Source organism: Notothenia rossii (genome assembly GCF_949606895.1).
Source record: "Notothenia rossii genome assembly, chromosome: 9".
In the NCBI taxonomy this organism is placed as follows: domain Eukaryota; kingdom Metazoa; phylum Chordata; class Actinopteri; order Perciformes; family Nototheniidae; genus Notothenia; species Notothenia rossii.
The window spans coordinates 55,893,545-55,912,696 of NC_136907.1; the positions used below are offsets into that span (position 1 = coordinate 55,893,545).

The following is a 19,152-nucleotide window of genomic DNA, read 5'->3' on the forward strand; positions in this document are numbered from 1 at the left end:
ATCATATATTTATTTTTGCCATGTATATAACCGTCATGTTCATAAATGTTGTGTATGACGGGACTAAGGATGGAAATTAGCTCAAAGCTAAAAACCGGTTCATTTACATTTGAAAGCATTATTTTGTTTAAAATGTTCATCAATGTCCCTGTTCAAATAAACAATTAAATTAAATGAAAATGATCTTGTAGAAATCCCAAACCAAAGCTAAGAGGCAGGATGTGATTTTGTGCCTTCTCTTCCTCTGCAGGGAAACCCTGGTCCTGAGGGAGACCCCGGCCTCACTGTAAGAACATTTCATCTAAGCGCTCTTTTATCACAGCCACATTAAAATAATGGATTTAATGATTTAATTGTTCTTCCTGCAGGAATGTGATGTTATGAACTACATCAGGGAAACGTGTGGATGCTGTGGTGAGTTTTATTATCGCCCTTGTGTTTCCGTTTGTTATCTGAATATGCTCTGGCAGATTCTCACAGTTTGTGTTTTTTTTGTCGTCTGCAGACTGTGAGAAAATCTGCGGACCCCTGGACATCGTGTTTGTGATTGACAGCTCAGAGTCAGTGGGTCTGACCAACTTCACCCTGGAGAAGAACTTTGTTATCAACACCATCAACAGACTGGGGTCAATGGCCAAAGACCCTAAATCAGAAACAGGTTTGAACATGCATTTGTTCAAGTTACAAAAAATATGTTTAACAGAATTCCATTTGAACGTATCACGGTTAAAGTTATATTTTCCCTTTTTCCAATATTTCCATACACTCAATTTGAATAAATAGACCTTGAACACATCAGATTGTAACTTAATGGAACTTCTTTTAGCTTTTAGCTCTTGGCTCTGTCAGCAAAAAAAACATTTATTTTATAAGATTCAATAACAAACCTTTAAGGCCCAATTCCCTATTCAAAAATGCAAAATGGAGTTGATACAGTTAAAAAAAGGGTCTAGTCAAGCAACATAAATAATGAAAAAAGTGTCCGCGCGTTTTTTTGCCTCATTAATTGAAGTGATTTTATGATTGAAGTATGTCTGTACAATGTCATAAAAATGTACAAGATGGATGCTGACTTTGCTTGCTTGTGTCCCCAGGCACACGAGTGGGCGTTGTTCAGTACAGTCACAGTGGAACATTCCAGGCCATCAAGCTCGACGACCCCAAGATCAATTCACTGTCTGCTTTCAAGGTCTCAAAACACAAACACATGTGCAAACTGCTTTGAAGTGTATTTTTAGTGTGTTTACAGACTGTTGTTTTGTCTTCTTTTGTCCAGATGTTTCTTAATTAATCAGGGCTGATGTGCTGTCTGAAATAAGGCACATGACAACAGGGTTACATATGTGCACATATCCTGCACTTCAGTTCTGACATTAACCAAGTACCTGTATAGGCAATGACTTGTAGAACCATGTTAAAGACCAAAGCTGGCCTTTTCTTTGTTTTCTCCCATTAAAAGACTACTATTAATACTTATCGTCCTTTACACTGTATTTTGAGTAAAAAATGCAGAGTAGGGCAGGTCACACTGGGCCATAGCTAACAATGAAGCTAGATTTATGCTAAAGGTTATATGCTAACCATGCTACCTCACCATTTGTGGATGATGGAAAATACAACAAACTTAGCCTTCTGCTGAACCTGACATCTTAACCAATGAAAAGCTACCCTACCCAGCTAAGAGATTGTTCCCACTACTCCAGAGGTCTATTTATTGTTAGGCATTGATTCCAAGGTAGCTACTATTTTGTTGTCTGAGTTTAAGTTTTATGAACACAGTAAGTGCAAACAACTGACTAGTAATTTAACTTAAGTGCAGTTTACAGCTATGACAATGAGTTTTTGAATCAGGATCTTCCTCTGTGTCCACTCTCTCTCATAACATGAACCTACAGACCTCTCACAGTCTGACTTGTCCACCATTCAGGACGCAGTGAAGCGTTTGGAGTGGATCGCTGGAGGAACATGGACTCCATCCGCCCTGAAGTACGCCTACGACAACCTGATCAGGGACAGCCGCAGAGCCAAAGCCAACGTCACCGTGGTTGTCATCACAGACGGACGCTTCGACCCCAGAGATGACGACTCGCTGCTCACCTACCTCTGCAGGTGCCTGGCCGTTAGGCTGCATATCCAGATTTAGAACTGTTTGGAAGAACAAAGCTTTATCTCATTGCTTGTATTGTGCGTGCAGCGATCCCAGCGTTGATGTGAGTGCCATCGGTATCGGAGACATGTTTGACCAGATAGAGGAGAATGAGAGTCTGAAGAGCATCGCCTGCCAGAAGGACGGCAGGGTGATGGGCATGAGGCGCTTTGCAGACCTGGTGGCCGAGGAGTTCATCGACAAGATAGAACATGTGATCTGCCCAGGTACGATCTATACTGAAGCACAAATTATATATATATATATATATATATATATATATATTTCTATACACACCACTTCATTAACATTACTTGTATTACTTGCTGCTGATCTGTAGTGAGACTGCACAATACTGTGCAATATATACTTCCACTTTTAATACAGCTCACCTGGCTGCTATCACACTACTTTATACATGCTACACTTATTTTTCTTAAATACTGTCTCTGATACTAGATTTCAATATTGTAAATTGTAATTTGTGTAATTTCAATTTGTATCTTTAATATTTTATGCTTCTTATTAATATTAAGCTATTTATGGCTATTTACTTTTGCTGTAACAATGTACATTTCCTTATTCTGATTACATAGAGTATGTCCATCTGTTTATTGTGACCTTTTTGTGTGACATCTGTCGTTATCTTTGCTTTAGATCCCATCACCAAATGCCCAGACCTCCCTTGTAAATCAGGTAATATATTGAAATATTCTGTATTACGTGATATCTCCGCTTCCAGCGTTTAGGCCTGGGTAACCAGCATTCTTAAGGCAACTCAGTATAGCTCCGCCCCTCTCTGTTGGCTGTGTTAATGCGTCGTGTGTGTGGGACCCCGCCCACAATGAGATATCGCCCGCTTGTTTCAGGAGGGGGCGTAACTGAGGGGCAAGCCCCTCCCCCATGGAAACCTCTGGCAGAGGAAGGCAGCCCCTCATTTGTCCCCACCTCTTTGGAGGGTGTGACCAACCTGCTGAACGGCCTGAGCGAGCAGCAGTATGGGGTTGGCGTGGCAACCATGGCGTACACAGCCCAGAGAGCCAAACTCACCCAGGGAGCGGACAGGCAGCAGTGGACCCAGCTGTTCATCGACTCCTTCAAATATGTCTACGGAGACATTATGGGAGACCCAGAAAGAGCCTTAGGACTCTGCTAATGCTAATATACTATCCATGCTACCTCGCCAATCTGGACGCCAACAACTAATAAGCTTACTGCTGGACATAGAATAGATTTTTATTAAACTGTGGGCTTTTTTTATGAACTCAATGTGTGCAATGTTCACCTGGGCTGATGCAAAATGATTGCATGATATGACACTGGCCTAGTACTAACATATCAAAGCAGCATTGTGTAAAGTTATACAGTATGATGATGGGTCGAAATTAAAAATGTGATGCTCCATCTTCTCATAGAACATTTCTAACTAAATACAATGAGCCTTCTCACAGAAATGTAAGACTGTTAGAAATATGATACATATCATTTCCTAAACCTTAGTGGAGGAACGTTCTCCATTCCCATTGAAAGCCAATGTCGTCCTTTTGTTGGAGGCAGATTGGTCTGCAGAGCCATTCATGTTGCTCCTGTTTAGTGTACAGAGGCTCTTTGATGAAGCCTCATTTCCAATGTGAATCACGAGCCCGCTGAATCACTACAATTACTTTTTTTCGCTGTTTTGCACATATCCATGGTTACGGCCTTAATGTTTTTGTGCTCTGGGAATGAGTCAGGTTGGTGAAAAGGCCATGACATTTGGAAAATATCTGATTTTATATATATAACAGCATATGAGTCAGACGTAGGTGTATGTTGATGTTAGGGTAATGGACTTGGCACTGAAAATGAAGGAAATATTGTCTGGTATGCCCTTGATTGGTGCATGTTTCTTTTGCATGTGGCTTGGCTTGTAAAGTAGGATGACTAGAGGAAAAGGACCACAGAGCGACGTTAACCAAATGTTGGCTCTGTTACTCAAACTTGCTGATATGAACTATTTTGTTTTGTACAAGATGTATTCATGTTTTTATAATGCTATCTAAAGAGAATAAAATCATAAAGCAAACTACAAAAGTAATTTCTTAAAAAGGCCAGTACTGATATAAGAAGGTTTAAATGGGTTTAGGCAGGTAGACTTGAAAAACACCATGTTACCATATCATTTGCTGGCTTTGGCCTACGAGCATCTGTGTACCAGCTGTAGCTCTATGAACATCAAGTTTTGATTTGGAACTTCATGTGTGTATGTATGTGTTTGTTGCAGAGCCAGCAGTGGCTAGCTGCGTTCAGAGACCAGTGGATGTGGTGTTCATGCTGGATGGCTCTGAGAGGATGGGATTGGAGGACCACCGCAGGGCCAAAGAGTTCATCGAGAAAGTGGCTAGCAAACTCACCCTGGCTAGCAGCCAGACAGACAACAGGAATGCCCGCTTTGCTCTGCTGCAGTACGGCAGCCCCACAGAACAGCGGGTGGAGTTCGCGCTCACGCACAATCTCACAGTGATCTATAATGCGCTGTCCACGGTGAACTACATGGACTCCTCTTCTGCTCTGGGCAGTGCTATCATCCATGCTGTCAACAACCTGGTGATTCCACAGGTATGAACACACACAAGCAGTTTTCCTCTTTTTTTATTTGATTTCTTGTGTAAGAAGAATACCACTCATTCTGCACCAATTGGCAAACACCAACCAGTGTTGTAAACCTGCATTCTTTCTAATGGCCAGCAGGGGGCAAGGGTGGCAAAAAATAAGTCAAATTGTATAGAAGTCTAGGAGGAAATTACCATACTTTTTGTAAATCATGGTCCCATTTAGAACAAAATAAACATCAATATAGCAGTGTATGCTTTAGGGCAGTGCTCCCTTGTAATTGACACGTTGCTACACCTGCTTGTCCTTGTTTAAAACGTAAAAGTTCAACCCTTTCACACAGTTTTTTCGTTGCATGAAAGCTATTAGCAGCATTTTGGTTTCATGAAAATGTATTTTTCAGACTCCTGGAAGTAACCACCTACAGCTAAGAGTCAGTCAGGCATATAACTCCCAGAAAAAACATTACCTGTCATCTTTACACTTTATTTTTGGTAAATTAATATATATTTAAACACGGAACAGTGTAGCTTCTCCCCATGTTTGTAGTCTTCATAAGCTAATCACATCCTAGCTCTAGCTTTTTCTTGCTATAAAGTCGTAAGAGTAGTACCCATCCTCTATCTCATCTCTCGGCAAGAAAGCCAATAATAACATGTCAAAAACAACAGATAAACATGTTATTAGCAGTTTTGGCCTGCTTCTTGTCTTTATGCCAAGCTAAATGTATTTGGCTCCAGCTAGATAACAACACACAGAAATGAGTATGATATGAATCCTCTTGTATAACTCTTGACATGAATGAAAGTGTGTTTCCATTGTAACATTGCATTTTGTTTTTTTAGCAGGGAGACCGCTTGGTCCGTCGTAACGCTGAGCTGGCGTTTGTGTTCATCACCGATGGCATCACAGCCAGCGAGCAGCTGGACGAGGGCGTGTCTGCCATGAGGCGAGCGGAAGGCGTTCCCACGGTTATTGCCATGGGATCAGACACAGACGAAGAGGTGCTGCGGAAGGTGTCGCTAGGGGACATGTCGGCCATCTTCAGGGGAGCTGACTACAGCGTGCTGAACAACCCCTCGTTCTTTGAGCGCTTTATCCGATGGATATGCTAGTGAGCAACTGTAACACTCTGCACCATAGAGTTAGAACCCAGAGAGTGAAGGAAGCTCCTTCAGCTACACGTAAACACACACAGAGTTCAACAAACCTCATTCTCAATACTGGATGTAAGGCACTGTTGTGGGACCAGATTAATTTTGATAAAAAACAAAACTATCCTTCACCTATCACACAAACACATAGGCTTGCAATATCATTTGTAACTCGATTGTCATTCTAAATCTATTGCCAGCACTTCCAAAGACACTCACAAGTATCCGGAGGAGAGGTGTATGATTATTGAATGTGTATGAAACAAATTGTACACTTTATTTTGTTTTTATTTTGTATTGAAGTCTCTCTCTCCCTCTTTCTCTCTTACCCCTTCTCCCTCTCTCTCTCTCTCTCTCTCTCTCTCTCACTCTCTCTCCCTCAGTCTTCACAAAGTCAGTATTTACATTAATGGTGCTAAAATAGAAATAAAGGACAAAGCCATCTGATTGGTTCTGAAAGCTTTTTTTTACATCGTGGTAATGATGTAATTACTGTAGTATGTTCATGAAATGAATGCATTGAGACATATCTTCTACATGGGGAAACAGATATCACATAAATACCCCACACTCAGCCACATGAGAATCCCTCACCGGGTACACGCTGTAGTTAATGACACACATATTGAGGGACAAATGGAAAATAACCAAATCTGTAAACATTCATTCCAAATAAAGCCTAATGTGGTGACCCCAACTCTGTGTTCTGTGTTTGCTAAACTAATACATGTGTGATGTGTTCATGTGTTTTTGATCCATGTGCAATTTGTCATTGAATCACTGCAAACACTGCATGAAGGAGGAGGCAATGATTTTAATAAAGTAAATAAGTCACATACTTACATACTACACTTTAATATTTTGGAATGTAATAATGATCTTCTATCCATAATTTTAATTAGACAAATGTTGTCTGTTATTTCAAAAAATGGGTGTATGTGCATTTGGCTCCCTCTGCTATACGGAAAGATACAAAGCGGAGTGATCTGTTTTGCAGCTTTAGGCTACAAAATGTAATACATTCAAATCAACTGATACATTATAATTAATTATCAAAGGTTAAGTTACACAGCAGTGTAATTGCCCCACCTTTACCAGCTGCAACCACATTCAAGTTTTTACATTTTAATGCAATAATAATTATATTCAAATATTGTATTACCATTTTGCATAATCAATACTTCCACTTATTGTACTTTCAAGTTAATTTTGATGTTAATATTTTTTGTACCAAAACGTTGAAATTGTTATTTTCTAAAACATGAACTGTATAGCTAACGTGAATGAATGGCCACTTCCGAGGTTTGTCCACTCGAGGACACCGTAAGAGTTACGTGACCACAGCTCTCGAATCCGTGGCCCTTTCTCATTTCTCTAACTCCCCTCCTCGACTCCACTCCTCGACTCCTATCCTCGAGACTTATTCCCGCACACAGGATATGCGAGCGGAGGAGCCGAGGAGGGAACCGAGGAGAGAGGAGGGGAAGCAGCAGGTGGTTAGAGAAATGAGAACTCCTCTCCTCTGAGCGGTCATTTTAAAGAGACGTCCATTAATGATGACAGGAGGCACAGCCGCACTCTGGTTATGGCTAGAAAGGATCCGTCTAATGTAAATATGACGTCACGTTCTCGTTCTAACTCTCGTTGTAATCGGAGCGGCTCGGCTGTAATCGGAAAGGGTCGGGGTGGGCGGGACGCGGGAAGAGACGTCGTTCTAACTCTCGTTGTAATCAGAGCAGTGGTAACCATTCAAAGTCCTCAAGAGATAGACAAGTTTACGCGCCAAAACACGGGTAGCGCCATGACACTACACAAATGCACTTCATTTCCGCCGGAAGTCTTTTGCACAGCGTCTGTCGGTGTAAACCGATGTAAACAGTCAGACGGGCACTGGTGTAAACACAGCGATTTCGATGCTAACAGTGATGCTAGCTTGGGAACACGATTCTACTTCTTTGACTGGAGATGGCGTTACTCTCCCCCACCCGAATTCAGTGCAAAACTGGGAGGATAACATGACGACGTGGCCCAGCATAAAACCAAAATAAACTGCCTTATTTAGGTCATGCCCACAGGAGCCAACAGTTGTCTGTTGTTTACATAATGCACAATTTACATGATCTCTTTATGCTGTGCAATATATCATATGTGCCTGTACTGTTTGAGTGAAAATAAAGTTTGATGTAATTTAATTTCATTATTGCACTGTTATTGCATTATTGCATTTCATATGTTCCTTAGAGTGCTACAATTTCTTTTAACACAGTTCATCATTCATATTAAGCTCATACTGTACATAAATAACACTGAATGAATTAATTGTTTAGAGGAAACTAAAGAAATGGCTTCAACAAGAAAGATCACATGTTTAATCCTAACAGGTATTACAAATTAAAATATAAAAGCAGCCCACACAATTACATCACTATGAAAATATTCATATATAATATTAAAAAATACAATGCATGCAGTATTTGTTGTGTTTATCTGTATTTAATGAACAACATGGCTGGGTGCTGGTTTGTGGTCGTAGCACTCTCTATCTAACCACTCGTTCAGGTGCTTTCTCGAGTGATTGCAACCAACTACCGCACACGTAGTTCCCGAACCACTTTTCTTCATGTTGTAATTGTTATATCCTCTTTGTCTCTGCGATATCAGTGCTTTGTCGGCACAACGGAGCTAGCTAGCAAAACAAACCCAGTCCGCCAAAACGGAAGTGCATTGCATCGAAGGGAGGAGTTCAGGATGAAAAGCGGAAACGGCTCAATAACTTGTGTATTGGAAACGACAGCAGTGTGGGACCTTGTTGCGGGAAATTACTGAGCACACATACCACCTACAGGATGAGACGTTCATGTGTACAGTGATATCAAGACTAAATTATCTTTTGGAGGGCGTAAAGCAACACACCCCACATGACAGTAGTCTTCCTCTCACCTTCACGCCCCCCAAACACAAAAGGCAGAAGAGGACCATAACACCTCTCAGTACCAGCCATCGTAGACACCCTTTTTCAGGCCGGGTGGGTCATAAAGCTGAGGTCATGAGATCCAACTACAGAGTGGACAGCTTGAACAAGATTTTAAAAGCTAAGTCCCCAGAGTCTAATGCGGGAGGAGCAGGCAGGGGTACGAAGAGGAGGATAGATGCTTTAGGTAAGAACAAAGTATATTTACTTTTGCCATCTCCTCTATATTCACAAAACACAGCCAATCCTATGTGACATGGCACAGTTCATTTCACTCCAATAGAAATTGGTATAAAAGACACCATTAGTCTTCTCATTGTGCTTATTGCTGTGGCTAGGTGTTAACTATTGTTGTTGTATTGTATCATATCAAAAGTTGTTTTCATCCAAGGCACCACCGCCAGGTGAATGTTGGAAGCTTGGAGATGAATGGAGCTGTAAAGAGGTGGTAAGTAAAACAACGTTTTTAATCCGTTGCATGTGATTTATGTAGTTATAAAAAGTATATCATAAGCTGTCATTACAGTCTAAATATCTAACAGCAAAAGGAGGAGAGTCTGAGGAGGAGAGGAGATGAGGAGAACAGAGGAGAGGAGACAGCAAAAGGAGGAGAGTATGAGGAGAGGAGAACAGGAGAGGAGAGGATACAGCAAAAGGAGGATAGTCTGAGGAGAAGATGAGGAGAGGAGAACAGAGGAAACAGGGAAAGCAGAGTAAAGAGCAGAGTTGAAAGAGAAGTTGAAAGCAGAGCAAACAGTAGCAGGAGAAGTAGAGCAAATGTAAAAGTAACTTTGAAAAGTATCAGCAAGAAGATCAGATTTGCATAATGTTATTTTGTTTTATTCGTTACTGTTATATTAATGTTGTATGTTAATTTTTGTACATAGGATAATAAAGATGATCTTAACCTTGAACTCGATTCATGATCTCATTTCATTATTAAAACCTTAATATCAAATTACAGACTGAATTCAAATTAGGATCTCCAAATGAGTTGATGTAATGTTTGTGATAAACTGAAGGATAAAGTGTTCCTTTATGTGTTGAGAAAATTCTCCTCCCTCTTAAGCCAAGTAAGGTGTTTAAAAAGCCTCTTGGATCAGCTGGAAAATACATCACAAAACTGAAAACAGCTGTTTCACTTTACTTTTGAAAGATACGACAGAGACAAAGCTACACATATATGATGATATTATAGAATATGATGTATTGCTGAAGATTAAACTACCCAACGGGATATAAAAGAGGTAAACACATCTACAGCAGTAACATGCAACATATATTTTATTGCACCAGGAGCTATCTTGGGACTTTTACTGCAACAACGTTGACTTGCCTGTGAATACAAAATAAACCATAGTGTTGCTGATCTACAGTGTTGTCATTCTTCTTTCAACAGCAAGACCGCTAACAAGTATTTACATACTTAATATAGTTTAGTTTCTCGCCATCCCAAACGTAAACATTCAGCCACGTGACTGCGCTTCCGAGCCGCTCCGATTACAACCGAGCCGCTCCGATTACAACGAGAGTTAGAACGAGAACGTGACGTCATATTTACATTAGACGGATCCTTTCTAGCCATAACCCCGCACTCTGTCCGATGGAAAGATGTGTTCATGACGACTTATATATTTACTTTTAATTCATTCACAGTGCGGTATAATGCGACAATAGCAGGCTATACGGGCGGGCAGGCTATACGGGCGGGCGGGCACACACACACACACACACACACACACACACACACACACACACACACACACACACACACACACACACACACACACACACACACACACACACACACACACACTTACAGGGCCTTTTCTAGCTTTTTGGGGGCCCTATGCAAGATGCTGTTTGGGGGCCCTACTTTTGACAGTTTTTTAACTACAATGGGGGGGATTCCGACGCCTTTAAGATGATCTGTGGAGATGCATCAATCTGTTACACTTTAATAGGAAAACAGGCTAATTTCGCCAAAACCAAGCAATTGAAAATGACAAAAAATGATATTAAAAAGGTAAACAATAAGGCTCCTCTATGTCAATAAATGCAAGAGATGCAGCATTTTCTCAACAATGTTTAATTTACATTTTTCATCTTCCTCAGACGTCTGAGTGATCTGAGTGACTCATTTTATTACCCCAAAAACCCAAGCCACAGCTTTGCTATCATTGCAGTTTAGTCGTGTTTATATCCTACACAGCCCCACCTAGTGTCAGCAGAAAGTATTACAAATAATGATTACCAAAAAATGCAAAAAGTAAATAACAAAATATATAAAATATATTTTAAGATCACGGTTAATCATCTGATTCGTCTGTACATTGCTGTTTTAGTCTGTGTTCTTCTAATTAGTGTCTACAGTGTGTGCCTATTGAGCTGTTTAGAGCCATGTGGGACAAAACCCGATCATGCCCCTCTCTCTCCCTGTCTATGTGAACGGTGACTATAAAAACTACACTGCGCATGCTCAGAGTATTGTCCTATTTAATATGTGTGGCAAAAAAATAATGACCATAGGGGCATAGAGCTGCCATCCCCATTTTAGAAAATAGCTCAAAATAAGATCTGTGGGAAACGTACCTGTTAGATAAATGCATGTTTTGTTCAGCCGGATAATATCCACATGTCTACCCTACTTTTATAATTTTATAATCATAAATCTATCGATTAGATTTATGACAGACTTTTGAAACTACAAGATGATAAGGAGGACTTTTACAAAAAAGTAATAGAGATTTTCGTCCAGAAGGATAGGCGAATGGACTTCATCTTCAAGTCAAGGTAAGACCGCAATTTTATTGTAAATGGGATCTTACTAAGAGAGAACAATTCAATATTTAAATGATAAAATTACATTTTTTGGGTATTCTTTTGTTGAACTGTCTGTTTAAAATTAATCGAAGCATCAGACAAAAATTGCTTTTGAAAATAATATTATATTTTGATTTAGGTCAAAATATAATATTTGTAAACCTGAGGAGTCAGTGCCAGTGCCTCACCAGCAATGAACCTCACTGCAGAAGCTTATATATAGACATCTACGTTTTTTGTGCCCCACCACTTTTGTTCATATAAAAACGCCACTGCGAACACAGGACGGGGCTTGGCCTACAAATAAAGAGTCGGCTCATTTTAATTCTCCCCAAATATATTGAGGCTGAACCTGAACTTTGAATTCTCTGCTCCCATCATAATCTTGGCGATGTTGTTAAAATTGTGAATGCAGAATTAAAAATACTATGTAACTGGTTTGCAGTTAATAAATTATCCCTTAATGTGGCCAAAACAAATGACATGTTATTCAATACAAAGTCTGAGAGTAGAAATGACTGCATTATACGGATTTGCAATATAGAGATAGAAAAAGTTGGCGCATGTACATTTTTAGGACTGCTTGTTGATGAAAAATTCTATTGGAAGCACCATATCAATTATTTACAGACTAAACTGTCAAAAACAATAGGTGTTTTGTATCATACTAAGAACATTCTTGAAGAAAATATACTCTTTATAACAGTCTATTTCTCCCTTGCCTTTACTACTGCTCCGAAATACGGGGAAACACGTACTCAACAAATCTACAAAAAATAATAAAATCCCAAAAAAAGGTATTACGAATAGTCTGTGGTGTTGGTAAATATGAACACACAACTCCCATATTTAAGAAAACTCAATCTATTAAAATGTGTTGAGATAGTACAGCTTAAAACAGTACTGATTATGCACAACATTTTCCATAAGAAAATGCCTAATAACATTCAAAAGCAGTTCCAAACCACAGCGTGAACATATGAATGTAAAAAAAGTCACTTGAAAATAAGTGTTCACAATGTTTATATGCAATTATGCATATATTATTATTATTATTATTATTATTATTCATTTGCCAAGTACATGTGTACCTATGTATATATTTATAGATAGTATTTTAATTTCCAAAAAAAGATAGTTGAAAATGCTATTGACATGTACAGAAAATGACCCTATATCTAGTTTTCATATATATATATATGCATTTATTGTTTTCCTGCCCTAACTTTTATTTAATTTGTTCTCCTGTTTTCTTTATTTCTTTGTACTCCTTCATTTCTATACGTTTTTGACGCAATAATACCGCTGTATTAGGATGATGCACGGGAGGGCAACTTTCCACAAGCTATGCTTCAGCCCTCCCGCTTCTACTAATTTTGTTCATCTTTGTGTGTATTACGTTCCCTTCTGAGCTAGGGGAATCAAAGGGAAGCAACACAACCAGAATGGGATTGGGAAAAGTTATACGTTGTTTTAATGCACAACAGGTGAACAAAATGGCAGGCAAGCAGCCTGAAACAAACAAATTGCCACAAACACCGGTTTAAATAACAAACAATAGAGGCCACAAGGGCGCAAGTTTAAATGGGCAACCAAACTAAAGGAGGACTCTAAAAAGTGAGTCTAAACGCATACAGGGAAACTAAATACTCACACACTAAATAAAGAAGGAAACAAAACCTCAATGTAAAAGTGGTACAACTAGCAAAGGAAGGCTGTAAGAAAACACAGCTAGGACAACAGTCAAACAATACTAAACTAATCTAAGCACATCTAATCAAACTAATCTACGCACATCTAATCACAACAATACTGTTAATCACAATAACACGGTCCACACAAGTTAACCCCAAGAACGAAGAGCAAATAGCGAGAGCCGTCTGTTCACTCAACAGAGCCTCCAGAGGGGTGATAGTCCGCGGCCTTTGTACTCCTCCCCAGCAGGTGTGCGCCGGCTGTGCGCTGCGATTGGATGATGTCAATCCAATCACCATCTTCAGAGGCGGACCAAAGGATGGGCAGCCAATGACGTCAGGGCTACTGCGCAGCTTATTTACATATTGCACGCACAGCTGAAAACATTCACATGCAGATTAATGAGCAGACAGAAACAGGGCCCTGAGGCCCCCGCATAGTCCGCCTATAGGAAGAAACGGCCCATGTATATATTTATATAAATATATACAATTTCAGAATCAAACAGAGCACTCTCATAATAACGTAACACTATCAGAGACTGGATATATCCCCCCCCTCTCCCCTCTCTGGTCGCTACAATGAGGAAAATAAATTACGGGCCAAAAGATTAATTTACAAGTATTACAAGTAAGCAGAGGACACCAAACCAACTGAGACCCGTCTGTCCGCTGCACACACACACACACACACACACACACACACACACACACACACACACACACACACACACACACACACACACACACACACACACACACACACACACACACACACACACACACACACACACACACACACACACACACACACACACACACACACACACACACACACACACACACACACACACACACACACACACACACACACACACACACACACGTCCTAAAACAGGCTACAGTCGTTGTGTATTTTATTATGTGAAGCACTAAATGGTTTTAGAAAAATATCAACTCTTTGTTTGTAGATATCTACTAAACTAAAGCAAATAAAGAGAGTAATGTAGGCCTGTTATACTGAGTGATACATATTATACACACTGCTATGCTTTCTGCACGGACCTCACAGCTGTTCTCACTGTAAACATTGCGTCGCGATGAAAGCAGTTAATAAAATAATATCCAGGGGACGCATGCAGAGCTGTCATTGGCTGAGATAAGTCCGGCCGTGCGTCACGACTCTTTGAAACATCTCTGTTCCTGGAAATGCATTCACGAAGGAGCCGTGGAGGGCCGTGGAGGACCCATCAGTGTATCCTCGGTTTGTGGCGGCCGGCCCATAGGGGCGCTGCCCCACCTCTTCCCACATACAAAAAAAAATATTTCAAAAAATATTAAATAAAAAAAAATATTTCAAAAAGTATATATTTCAAAAATATACATTTTTTTTTTTTTTTAATGAACAAGGTAAATATCATACAATTGGCATCAGTAAAATGTATAATCTACAATAAAATCTTGTTTAAAATTGCGTTACGGTGTCTAAAGTTACTGATAAGTCACATGTTTCCTGCCTGGCCTTGCCCTTGGCATTAGTTTATCATTACGGGGCGCTGCCCCCGAGCCAAACAGCAGCAACCAGCACGTTGCAAAAGTGTCAATAGTAAACTGTGCCGCCGAAACATAATTTCAGCCAATCAGCGCCGTCAAATATTTTGGTCACGAGGGTGCTCACGTTGCTTACGTGCGTTGACGTGAGTTGTTTTTTAGACTCTTGAGGAACTGGGGTAGTATCTATCGTAACGCAGTGTAGGCGGAGCCGTGACGTCATCTTCAATGAGCTCCCCAGAAAAACAACACAGCCGTTAGCTCTTAGCACTCAGAGCTCTTCATATCTGTTCAGAAACTAGACAAAAGTTAAACAAGTACAAACCACATACTGTCTATGTCATGGCGAATACAGTCGCTGGTTTATTTATGTCTGTATAGGCCGTTGTTGTGGGTGTGGACGGTCGGAGCATTTACAACGTTAGCTTAGCCAAATCTCCATTAGACAACACGCATTTTAAAAGGTTTTTTGCCTGCCGTCTGTCTGCAGACTTGTCAAAGCCTTAATTCATGGTTTTTACTATCCGGTATCAGTATGTTGTTACTTCGGCATCATTTTGAAACGTGTATTACAATTAAATCCCGGTCAAATATGTTCATCTTGTTGTAGTTGTAGCCCCCTTGACAGCGATTCTCTCTCTAGTTTAGCATACTCAGCCCGACTCAGCCTGGTTGTTCCTGGCCCTAGAACCACGATTTTATGGGGCCATTACATCACCATAAGTCCCAATTTAAGGGGTCATTTCTCCCCCCAAAAAAATGTGTACTCACTATATCAACAGCCCACCAAAAAAAAATTCCACCAGCCGCCACTGCTCGGTTATAACTCCTCCAGAGAGCCTCCTCGACGCTCGATCTTCGGTCCTCGAAGTGCATTTAGAGAAATTAGATGTCCTTCAACATGGTGCGCTGAAATTCATTTCCGGGTCACTACCGGAGGACCGAGGAGTCGAGGAGGGGGATTTGATGAAATGAGAAAGGGCCCGTGTATCTACCTATCTATCTCACGGAAGTGATTTCAAAACAACATGAGCAACTCTCATAGGAATGAACGAGGGCCCGCCTGCCACGCTGTATCCAGTTCTTATTATACATCCATGGTAATGCCCCATGATCGCAAAAATGACCCCTCTAGAGTGCCAAGTGTTATGCGGAGTGCGTTGCGGTAGAGATTTAATAGAACTCAGTAGTAGACAGCTACCTTTAGCCTTCATTAGGCATATTTATTTATCGTGGTAGGAGAGATGCGGTTGTGCTGCCGCTCAGCTCTCGATCCAAACAACATCTGAACGGATAAGGTAGAGGCCACATGTAGTGCAAGGTATAGTCAGTGACGTCACGTCCTGGACGCACTGCAGACAACATTGCCCTCTGCAGGACACAATGAGCAAGGGCGCACATAATTGTACAACATTCAACACCCCCACTCGATCCTAGCTTATTGTGGTACATTTTCATAACAGAATACAAACAAAAGAAATATTCTCCCCATATGGCCTTCAATACAAAATAAACAACAAAAATACAATGGCACATATATGCATTTCTTGCACTTTAAGTGCCAAAATAAATACTGAGCAAACTTTTTCAGTTGTAGCTTAGTGGCTGGTTTTGTCATAAGGTCAGCTACAGTGCTTGAATTGGGCCGGTACTCACCGGTACGCAGTACCGGCACTTCTGATTTTTACCCTTGTAGTACCGGCACTTCTTACTGAGTACCGGCACCTTGCCGGTACTCCGGTACTCAGTAAAATGTCGGTACTCAGCCGCCGGCAGCCGGCGGCACGTCATGACGCATGTCAACAAATTTGCCGGCGACATCTCATGACGCATCTCTGACGCACCGCCGCGATAGACTAGAGCAGAAAATACATCACATAACGACGACGTTAGCATTTCAAAAATGTTAACGTGGCTTAATAGTGCGAAAAGACAGCGGTTGTCGCCGGACAAGGACCCGACTTCAAATACAGAAAATGCTGTGCCTGTGTCTGAAATTGTGCCTTCTCTCGTCGACCCTCCTGCTCCAAGTTCAGTAGCACTAGCTCCAACAGAGCCTTCTCTCCCGCTAACGTTAGCTGCTGCTGGCGTAACTACCACCAACAACACCGGGCAAAGCGATGCACCTGACTGCTGGACAAGGGACCAGGTGGACTATTTTTGCAAGATCAATGAATGGCTCATTGTTAAAGACAAAAAGCTGGGATGTCGGATATGTAAAGAGGTGAAATATTTGGGAAAACACACTGGACAAGGACTGAAACTCTCGATTGAATGGGGTGAGTGTGCAAGTGTCTCATTTTGGTAGTGAGAAGTGCAAACAACAAGCTAGCCTGAGAAAAAAAATCAAAGAACACAAAGAATCACAAGCCCATGTAAAAGCTGCTGACATACTTCAGTCTGCTTCACGTGAAGCAATTCAAAAGCAAGTGCAGTCTATGCATAGATCAGAATACGAGACCACTATCAGAGTTTTTCGAACGGCATATAAAATTGGAAAGCATAGCCGGCCATTCACGGACATGCCAATTGATTTGAACTTGCAGAAACTGAACGGGCTGAACGTGGGCAGGGTTTTGCACTCTAATAAAACCTGCGGTGAAATCATCGACCACATAGCAGATGAGCTGAAGACTAAAATGGCCAAAGACATTATAGAAAACAAAAGAAAACTCTGTGTTTTGGTCGATGAATCTACCACTATTAGTGGTAAAACTGTGCTTGTTGTGTGTCTACGCTCAGCATTAGCTGATGCTGAGCCCGAAACGTTTTTTTGGGAGCTGATCGAGTTGGATGGAACAACTGCTGATGACATCACAAAGGCTTTAATGGAGTGTCTTGGAAGACATTTTAGCGAGGACTTTTTAGGTAAGTGTTTAGTTTCTTTTGCATGTGATGGGGCTTCAGTAATGCTAGGGAAGAGAACAGGCGTTGCTACCCAGTTGTGTAGTAAATTCCCAAGCCTGTTTGTGTGGCACTGCTCAAATCATCGACTAGAGCTGGCAGTTGGGGATGTGGTCAAGGAGGTCTCAGGGGTCAATCATTTTCAAATATTTTTTGATAAACTCTACTCTTTGTTTCATGCCTCCCCCAAAAATCAGAGGCAGTTAGCGCAGTGTGCACAAGCAGTCGGACAGCGTCTCCTGGTGATCGGGCGTGTTTTGTCCATCCGCTGGGTAGCTTCAAGTGAAAGGAGCGTCAGAGCAGTCTGGGAAAACTACAGAGTGCTTCATGATCACTTTTCAAATGCTTCAAACGACATGAGCAGGGATTCCAGAGACAGAGCAAAGTACAAGGGCCTTGATGATGTGCTCACATCTGCACCGTTTGTCAGCAATCTGGGACTGATGTATGATGCGCTCACAGAGCTCAGCGACCTCTCTCGGCAACTCCAAAAAAGAGAGATGACACTGCCTACAGCAGATAGGCTCCTAACTCAAGAAATACGAGTTTTTGAATCCATGGTCTCCATGCCTGGCCCACATATGACTACAGTTCATAGAGCTCTAGCTGAGAAATATTTCAAGGGTGTTGCCCTGCATGAGAATGGCAGGCTTGTACAGATTCATGCAGGTCAGTTTTTCCGCAGTATGGTAGAGAATCTGAGACACAGAATGACTTCCACAACCTCCTCTCATGTCAGCACAAGAGAAAGCCCATTACATGGCCGGGAGGCCCGGGACAATCAGCTAATACATGACATAAAAGTTCTCCATCCTGGTAGTTGGCCTGAAGAGGAGTTAGACATACAGTATGGGGACGCAGAGGTGCTACGTTTGTGCGAACTGCTGAAAGTGGACAGAAGAGAGACTGTTCAGGGCTTTCGTGAATACAAGGAAATCAGGGCATCCCGTACGCCTGCTGCCATGGAGCCTCTACTAAAAGCAGTCCGAACCATCGCTGTCTCCACTAGTGAGTGTGAGCGGGCATTCAGCAGCATGAATGATATCCTTACTGCAAAAAGGAATGCTCTCTCTGTCAGCCGACTGTCCAGTCTGGTTTTTATCAAATGCAATGGACCACCGCTAGGACAGTTCAATCCAGAAAAGTATGTGAGGTCGTGGCTGGCAAAGGGAAGGAGAAGTGCTGATGAAAGAGCCTGTCCAGCTTCAGCCCCTGATACTGCTGTCCCCAAGGCCTTCTGGAGCCTTTTTTAACAATGTGAGTATGAAACAATACATAATAATATTGAAATAGTAGATATAATGAACACATACAGTA

General features: G+C 41.3%; 2 protein-coding genes and 2 long non-coding RNA genes across 4 annotated transcripts in view; 3 read left to right on the plus strand and 1 right to left on the minus strand.

Annotated features, from left to right (window-relative positions):
* Positions 1–204: 204 nt before the first annotated feature.
* On the plus strand, positions 205–6,589 carry LOC307020608 (collagen alpha-2(VI) chain-like). Its single transcript, XM_079652080.1, has 9 exons — positions 205–286; positions 369–414; positions 506–658; positions 1,095–1,189; positions 1,928–2,109; positions 2,195–2,373; positions 2,804–2,842; positions 4,410–4,744; positions 5,584–6,589. Exons 2-9 carry the CDS (start codon positions 381–383, stop codon positions 5,851–5,853), a joined length of 1,287 nt encoding a protein of 428 aa, XP_079508206.1. The 5' UTR covers positions 205–286; positions 369–380; the 3' UTR covers positions 5,854–6,589.
* Positions 6,590–8,379: 1,790 nt separating this feature from the next.
* Positions 8,380–10,286, plus strand: LOC307017546. Its single transcript, XR_013802219.1, has 2 exons — positions 8,380–9,050; positions 9,255–10,286. It is a non-coding gene; the product is annotated as an uncharacterized lncRNA (long non-coding RNA).
* A 2,857-nt stretch (positions 10,287–13,143) lies between these two features.
* On the minus strand, positions 13,144–17,546 carry LOC307020611. The gene is made up of 2 exons (XR_013802949.1): positions 15,703–17,546; positions 13,144–13,758 (listed from the first exon to the last, which is right to left on the minus strand). It is a non-coding gene; the product is annotated as an uncharacterized lncRNA (long non-coding RNA).
* Positions 17,547–18,953: 1,407 nt separating this feature from the next.
* The window catches only part of LOC307020609 (D-serine dehydratase), a 37,366-nt gene continuing 37,167 nt past the window's right edge, over positions 18,954–19,152 (plus strand). The window contains exon 1 of the mRNA XM_079652081.1: positions 18,954–19,092. The gene's annotated coding sequence lies outside the window, so the exon portion shown is untranslated. The remainder of the gene's footprint in view (positions 19,093–19,152) is intronic.

What these genes read in the sequence shown, in the direction of transcription:
- LOC307020608 (XM_079652080.1), top strand. Translation starts at nt 381, where the DNA reads ATGAACTACATCAGGGAAACGTGTGGATGCTGTG. An exon ending in GGAAACGTGTGGATGCTGTG is followed by an intron (nt 415 to 505) that starts GTGAGTTTTATT and finishes TGTCGTCTGCAG; the next exon opens with ACTGTGAGAAAATCTGCGGA. An exon ending in AGACCTCCCTTGTAAATCAG is followed by an intron (nt 2,843 to 4,409) that starts GTAATATATTGA and finishes TGTTTGTTGCAG; the next exon opens with AGCCAGCAGTGGCTAGCTGC.